The sequence below is a fragment of the Cyprinodon variegatus genome, unplaced genomic scaffold (assembly GCF_000732505.1).
Source record: "Cyprinodon variegatus isolate N-32 unplaced genomic scaffold, C_variegatus-1.0 Scaffold221, whole genome shotgun sequence".
Classification (NCBI taxonomy): domain Eukaryota; kingdom Metazoa; phylum Chordata; class Actinopteri; order Cyprinodontiformes; family Cyprinodontidae; genus Cyprinodon; species Cyprinodon variegatus.
The window spans coordinates 95,150-103,789 of NW_015150674.1; the positions used below are offsets into that span (position 1 = coordinate 95,150).

Sequence of the window (8,640 nt, forward strand, 5' to 3'; positions counted from 1 at the left end):
AGTTTGCTCTTGGGGGACCAAATACAAATATATCCCTCGTTTTTCACACTTTTTGCTACTTTTAGATTATCTATGACTTATTAAGTCCTTAGAAAAACATTGAATTGGTAAGATTGTTGTGGTAAGAACCAACCTTTTAAGATTAAGCAAATATGGCTGTTTTTACAAGGCTCTACAGGCAAGAATTATAAAGCCGGAGATTGAAAAGTCTAAAAAGGAGCTTTACTTTAAATAAAGTTTGTTATTATGGTGATAATTAGATTTCAATTTTAAAACGAGGAAATAATCATTGTCTTAAAGTTAGAGCCTCCTTTAAAATTAATGTGTGTGCTCCCCCTGCAGGAGAAAAGTGGTGCAGCAAGAGAGAGGCCAACACTGTCAGAAACCAGACTTTTCCCATCAGCTTTCCGTCTCTCTACTTGCGAGGCCTATCCTGGCCTGCAAGCAACAGACCACATTTTCAGTCATCTTCCCATGCACTCCCAGCAAGCAAAGGTCCCCTGCCTGATGATACCCATCGGTGGGATCCAAATGGTACAGGCCAGACCAAGGTCCCACCCAACTACTCCCTCATCTCCAACATCTCCTCCACTAGAGGGGCCATCGATGTCCCGATTTGAGACATACTGGGGCGGGACCCCCAGGACTCAAGGGCTAAGGACTCCTGGAGACACCTGGTCAGATTTTCAGGCAGCAGGAGCCAGCCGCCATTCTCTCAGCACAGACCCTACTTTTTCCAAACCCAAGTTGGAGACCACAGACTCAAAGCAATATGGCAGCTCACACAGCTTCGTCCACCCCCAAGGGTCTACTACAGAGACCACCGAAGGCTCTGCCAGAGACACAAAGACTTCAGAAACTACCCTCGGTATAGCAGCCTCTGTAGCCTGCTGTGCGGCTGGAGCGCCACCAGAGCGGGAGGACGTGGTGGAGGGAGACGCTAAAGGAGACACAGAACAGAGCACTTAACATTGTTGACACCTTGATGTGTCTGACATCCAGTTTTGGTTTATTGGTTGCTACACTAGTCTTGTTTTTTTTTTTTTATTGCTTTGTTTTTTATACAGATTTCAATACAATCGTTAACTTAAATGTTTGTTCTTTGGAAATATTCAGGTTTGTTATAAAAATGCACTTTTTTCTGTCGTTCCTGTAAATCTCTATATAAATGTATATGCATATACAAATATATATAGTATCTGATTGGATACTGCTAATCTCAATGTCTGTTTGAATATATGTAAAAAAAAGGAGTATGAATAAATCTGTAAATGACCAAAATGTTTCATCATAAAAAGAAATTCCCTTAGTATTACTCAAGTTGTAGTTCTTTGTGCCTTTTCTGTCTATTTTTGTGTTATTTTAAATGTAAACATACACAAAGAGAAGGCTGTGAATTCAGTTTAATTTTTTTTTTTTTTTTTTCTATGGAGGGTTGGTATTTGGTGTTTTTGTTCTTCAGGCCATTGCTTTATTGCAAGGGTGACTAAATTACATGGCAGGAAAATGCACTGACATTTTTTTTTTATTCTTTAACTAAATGCTTCAGATTTAGTTTCTTTCAGAGTTTATGTCTTTACAAGGGAAATTGCTCCTTATTTATGACATTGATCCTTTTTTGGGGTAGGGATGGGGATTTTTTAATTTTTATTTTGTTACATCTGTTTGTCTTTTTCATGATGTCTTATAACTTGAACTGGTGGCAAAGATGATAAATGAATATATTTGGCTGGTACCAGAGGATCAAGTGCCCTACAGATTTCAGACAGCAAAATTTCTAGTCGCAAAATAAATAATAATAAAAAGAAATCCACCAGGTTTTGATGAGGTTGTGCCTTTTTTTAACAATCAAAATCCTGTTTCAACACAGCAAGAAGACTGGACAAAAGTCGTTATCTGATGAATTTTGCTGCAAACTCCAGTCAACAGGTTTTTCAAGATAAAAATAAAGGATTGGACAATCTGTGGACAATGTTCTAATGTGTTTTACTTATTTGTGCTTGTATAACATGTTAACTCAACTGAACCGGGTTGTGCTTTAATTACCTTAGTTAAAAACATGCAATGAAAAATGAGTTACCCCCTAACTGCTTTCTGCTTTTGCATTTTTGTCACACACAGATATTGTGACAAACAAATGATGTTATCAGATTAAAGAAATCCTGAGTGAATATAAAAAGCAGTTTTCAAATGATGTTCTGATTAATTACGGAGGGGAAAAAAACAACCAACAAGCTGCTGTGTGAAAAAGTGGCTAATCCCTGCACCTAATTCTGCCCTACAAATTATTTTAAGACTCAACTTATGAGTTGTTACCTCACTCTTGGAGTAGATTTTGTAAGCGGACCACTTTTGGGACAGTACAACATGCTGCATATTTTCTCTCTTTGTTGAAAATGCCTCTCACTGTGCCTCTTCCAGAGTTAGGGAATTGACTTTTAATGTGTTCCAGAGTTAAACAAGTCATTAGCATTGTAATCTGTTATACAATTCTTTTAGATCTATGCGTAATGATTTGCTTTTTGAAATCTTCGGGGAGAATGAACTGAAAATGTGATAATTAAAGGTAATAAGCATGGGGGTAATTGCTTTAATACAGAGAAAAAGGTTTCCCTCTGTTTATATTGGGAGCCATTTCCTTATGCAGCATCTTTTCTTAGGTCAATGCCAAGTTGTCAATCAGGTCTAAGACTGAAATCTGCCACTTTCTTTAACTAGAGAGTTAGCAATAGTTAAACTTACTTGCAAATGAACCACCACTGATAAAGTTTCCAATAAAGTTAAGAACTTTTTTTTTAACCTCAAATAACTTCATTTTTTTCATAAATTATAACTTCAAATCTAGTTTTTCCCTCAAAGAAAAAAAAAACACTATTGATTGCTGTAAATTAAATTTTGTTTTACCATTAAGAGTTATAGGGAGGAGCAATCTGTGAGTTCCTGTTGTTTCACCTCTCTACAAATTATAATTTTAGTATCATATATGATTGACCAGCAAAGAGTAGTGTGAAGTAGCAACAGAATTATTCATGGATTTACATTTTTTTTTTGGCAACAGGGGATTTGCTTTTAAAGTAACCAAACAAGAAATAGGTAGAGAGAAGGAGAGGGATGCCATGGGCCAGAAAAGCTCCCCAGGTCAAGATTCAAACCTTGGACGTCTCTGGAAAGATCTATTTCCAACTTGTAATGACTTTGACTGTATATTTTGTAACCATGGATATGCTTTCACTTAAAGAGATGTTATGTAAATTTTTACTGAAAAGTATCTTTAAAATAACCTTTTTTATTTGGTCCATTGTTTGATGAGCAGACTGACACCTCAATTGATCAGCATCTATAAGCTTGTAGCCTGAATTTACTTTGGGTCTGAAGTTTCTGCACTGTTCTGGATGTGACGTCAAGTGAACGGATCCAACCAGCAAACAGTCAAAGAGTTATATTTAAGAAGGTTTTTTTTGCGACCGACGTCCAGCTCAACTCGGACGTCAATGGCAACTTCACATAAGGTGAAAAAAGAAAGAAAGAAAAGAACCTTATGAAGTTCCAACATGAGCTAAGAGAACTAGCAGAAGAGTGATGCACTTCTGTGTCTTGGCCACAGGTGGCACTATCATTAGAAAACTTTGCAATTTCTCTTTAAACCATTAAGCAGTTGTTTGAGCTAAAAGAAAGTTAGGTTATTGCCCAACTAAAAAGTAAACCTCCACTTGTTTAATGTCTTTTAAATCTTCTGAAAGCCTCTGTTATAGGATTGTTTTGTATCTAGCTTTGTCTTTCAACATGCTCTTACCAACATACCTTTCTCTGCTGAAGAAAATCATCCCTAAAGCATGATGTTGCCACCACCGTGTTACAGTGTGGGAATGTTGCATTCAGGGTCATGCAATGTTAATTATTCTTTATTATATATATATATATATATATATATATATATAAATTTTGTTGAGCAACACTTTAATTTACTCACTGAAATAATGTGTAAAATTCATGAAAAGTTCAGTCAGATTTCTGCACCTGTTTCCTTTTTTTATTAATGTTTTTCAAAGTAAATTTCAAAATCAATGTTTTATTTAGTAAAAATATAAGTTATGATTCATTTTCTATGATTACTTTTTTTATTTTTTTTGTTATTTTATTATTTTCTTCAAGAGCAGAGTATAGATCTATCGATCTATGGCTGGAACCTGGTGTAGGAAGATAAAGGAAAAAACGCAGGACATGCTGAAGGCATAAATGCAAAAAAAGCATGCATGTTGCATGTGTTGTGTGCTGAATTGTAGACACAAATTACTCAGGGCCCTCTTTAAAGATCTGCTCCGCACGTACAAATATGTTCACACCTGTTCTAAGACACAAACCTTCAAAAGATCAGGACCTTGGTGGATTTTAAGAGAGAATGTACAAGCTGCAAAGTAAAGGAGGCCTGATTGGCAGTTAATGTGCAAGAACAATCCGGTGTCTGCCTCAGGGAGTCTGCTACTCTTTAAGCTCCTCCTGATTGGACTTGAGCTCCAGCTGTGAGGAGGCACCCGCTGGTCACAGGCAAAAACAAATACACAAACATCTCAGAGCTTTACTGTCTCTATGAGGACTTTACATGACATCCATTCATTTCTATGGCCTGACCCAGACCCTAATGCTAACTCGACCCATTAGTATGAAAAGAGCTCAATGACCCCACTTTTCCCAAATGACTCTACTTTGCTGGTAAAATAAAAAATATGGTTCTCTCTCAAGGATCATGTGTTACCTCCCATTGACTTTAACTGATTTTCAGTCATTTTTAACCATTTCTATGCAACCCTGACAATAAACCTCACCATTACAAGTGCAGATGTACCTCACCCAAAACGTAACCTGATTTACACATTAGCAATAAACCTAACAGCAAAATAGCTCATGAGGACCGGTCAAAATGTTCTAACTATGTAAAAATGTCCTCACTACAAAGGTCAAAAACAGACACAGGTATTTACTTTTATTCTATAACAAGAGCACACATTTACCCACATGCACATATCCCTGTGGATGACAAGTTGTGGAAATCTTAAATTTACATTTTATTGATCAGTCTCTTCCAAGTAGATCTTAGTGAAAATTAAACAAAAAAATTATGAAAATGTCTGAAAACATAATATTATTTACTTTGTGTCACTATGAGTTTTTCAATTTTAACTTAATTTGATAAGTATATTACTTTTAAACTCTGTAAATTAAGAGCTTACAAATCACAATATAACAAGGAATTTTGCTATACAAACTGAAACCAGTTGACCCATACAGAGTAACCAGAAAAGCTGACTAATCCCTGCAGGCATCAGATAGGCTGGTCAGGTTCCACCCACATCACCTGCCAAGAGAGGGCAGCCACAGCATATTGATGCAGATAGGCAAAAAATAGCCTTCATACACGGAAATACTGTACATACCTGTGCAGATGTAACATTTAGATTTAGATTTGAGAATGGATGAAAAGATGGTCATGCAACTAAAATCAAAATGAATTTGTTTTCTGTAGGGGGAGAGAACATTTTTCATAAAACCTGACACCTCTATAGAAAAAGTGAAATAGAAGAGGGGAAGCTCTGAAATGAACAAAGAAAAACAAAAAAGATTTTGACCAAAATGCTGCATTTTCTCATATTTTTCTTAGTAGGTTATGCTGTCACTAGGCTTTACATTCAGAAATATGCCTATGTTCCGCTTAACAACGCTTTGAATTGTTTTCCGTATTAAATATATAAGCCTTCTGAGAGTCTCTTTTGTCTCTCTTATGTAATATTGTGTAAAGTTGTTGGTTTTACACAATTCTTGGTCCTCTGTCAAAAATAAATGCGTATATTAAAAGGCACGCTGGTATGAAATGAACAGTTATAGACTTTTAATTAATGCCCCCCAATAAATCATTGTTTCATTGATATTAGTAATGTAATCCTTGTTTTAAAATACTCTGTTGAGATAATGAAACATTGAACTGGTTCATACATTTATGCCAAAGTCGAGACTCTAAATGCTGGTATTGATCCCACTGTTCCATGAAATCGACATGAGGCTATGGTACAGTTGGTTTCAGGGGTCAAGCCGTTCAATGAGTAAATAAAGACTGAATACATCCTTAGAAAGCTTTGGAGGATCTTAAAGTTCTTCTGAGTGTAGGGGAACAGACTGCACTGCCCCCTATTGCACAGAGAGAGTGCAGTTAGTCTTTTTTCCTGGCAATTATTAAATTCAATTCAGTTTATTTATATAGTGCCAGTTCACAACACATGTCATCTTAAGGCATCTTACAGTTCACCAGATCATACAGCACAATCATACTGTATGATCTANTCCAGGTTATCTCCAGCACTTCTCTGAGCCCCTGGTATTCCTCTAGTTTTTCATGTTCTTTTTTCCTGATGTTGCAATATATATAAATGTATACCAATATTTTTTTATGTCTTTTTACTCATTTGACCTTCTTTCCTGATGGCTTCTAATAAAGCCAGTTTTCTTTCAACAATTGTGTTTATGTTGGCCTCTACAAGGCCAAGATTCAAGCAGTTATTCTGTCAATCTTTCACCACACCTGAGCCATGGATTTCTGCAGCTCCTCATGAATTATAGGCCACCCCTTGTCTACTTTGATTATCATTCTTTTATATACGCTGTTAATTTAAATAGACGTGTCTAGGCAAATTTGCAGCCTTGCTTTACATTTTCCTGCAGACTGCATGGAGTTTCAATAGACCGTGTAAAATGTTCAAGGTTTGTCATGCTAATGTTTGTCCCTGACCTACGTATCTACTGTGTATCCTGGTCTCCGTGATGCAGCTCGTTTGCCACTGTTTTACATAAAACCTTTCAAGCCTTCATAAGGCAGTGTTTATACCGTGGTTTAGCTAAACAATGTAAGCTCTGTTTGCTACATGACTGAAGTAATTGGTAGAATTTCATCAGGGAGTATCTTTCATGATCTTGCCTGATAGCTTTACCTTAATTGTTAATTTCTCTCACCTGCCTAGTTCTGCCTGGTTCCTAATTTTCACTCCTTTTTCCACCTGTGTCTATGCTGAATATTCGGTTCGGCCTGAGCGATCGGGGACAGATAATTATTTGACTTCCGTTTGTCTGTTTGGTAATTTTAGTTTTATTCCATGTGTTTTATTGTTTTACTATTACTGGTCCTTCTCGGTGGCACCCTCAGGGTTTTGGCTCGGAACGTAGAGAAGGTCAGTTTTATTCTTGTAATCCTGGAAGGAGACCAGTTTAAAGTTTCATGCAGAAATTCTGATCCAACGTCTTGTCTCTATTCTCTCTACCACTGAGCCTGCGTGTCTGCATCTGTGCGTGCCTATGTGTGCACGCTTCTGCAGCGGTCTGACTGTGGACTCTGAAACTGCCTGAAAGCTCTGTGGATTCCTCGAGGTCTGGATCCTTGTATTCCTGTTTGGGTCGAAATTTCGGATCAGCTGTGGACTTCCTGGACTGTTCCGGCCTGCTCTGTTTTCCCCTGACCTGGATTGGCCTCCTTTATGTTCTCTGAGGATGCATCACCTGGGACACTCTGGGCGGCGCCAGCCCATCGGCTGGATCTCACCTCTTTCAAAGAGTTAGGACTGAACTGTCTAACCAGGTAAGTGACTCACACTAATAATCATATCCTGTCAGATTATCATGGTCACTTACCTGTGTTTTTCGCTACGGAGAGTGTCAGCTATTAGATGGTGCACCCCTTTTTCCCGCAGTTGCTGCAGGTCCATAGATCCACAGTAGCCCATTTCTGTTAAGTTTTTTTTAATAAACGTTTTGAACTTTCCTGCTGACTGTCTCACCTTGAATACTGGGTCCATCTGTCCCGATAATGACAATATCAGAATCAAAAAAGGACATTATTAAGAGTTTTTTTATGTTACTTTAAACTGCACATAATTTTCTTCAGAATTAACATTTATGACCTATGTTGTCTTGGTTTTCCACGTATGTATATTTATACAGAAATGCATTTGGGCTAGTGTTTGTATTGCTACAAAATTTGCAGTTGTTATTTCTGATGCTCTTTGTTACTATCTCCAGTGGCGCCTCCACAAATGTTTCATAGGTGTGGCCAGATGAGACCACTTAAAATCTTGGGGTAGCACACTAAAAGCCATAATTTTAGGGTTTGAATTGATTATTGTGGTAAACCTGCCTGTAGAAATCATAAAGACTTAATTAAACACCTATTCATATCTTGGTTATTTGTGTGATTTTTAATGTTACGTCGCTGGCTGTGCATAATGGGATGAAATGCTAACTGATGCTACTAGAACTTACACTGTGAGTAGCATGACCAGTGGGGGGGCAGGGAATTGCACAGGGTGGCCGTGGCCACCCTCTTGTTGCCCCACGGCCTATCTCGCACTTTATGTTGCCTTAAAGACCCTTTCATAATACTATTATTTTAATACTTTGTTTACCTTATATGCAGAAATTTAGTGACATTTTAGAATATTTAAAGCTTAAAATTCTAACTAAAACAAAGACAGAGTTGGTCACTAGGTCCTGTGGGTGCAGAGGCAGGTGTGGGTTGTTAGCCACAGTACAAAGCACCCATCACCACTTTAGCATGTAAATAAATATAAATACCACTTAGAAAAGCAAAATAAGAAACTAATC

At 37.4% G+C, this 8,640-nt stretch overlaps 1 protein-coding gene across 2 annotated transcripts in view; it reads left to right on the forward strand.

Moving 5' to 3' along the window:
- The window catches only part of LOC107088540 (transcription factor HIVEP3-like), a 59,526-nt gene extending 57,378 nt beyond the window's left edge, over positions 1–2,148 (forward strand). For both annotated transcript variants that reach the window (XM_015380784.1, XM_015380785.1), the window contains exon 9: positions 343–2,148. In XM_015380784.1, the coding sequence (XP_015236270.1) occupies positions 343–969 (627 nt within the window). In that variant the 3' untranslated portion in view covers positions 970–2,148. The remainder of the gene's footprint in view (positions 1–342) is intronic.
- Positions 2,149–8,640: the final 6,492 nt, after the last annotated feature.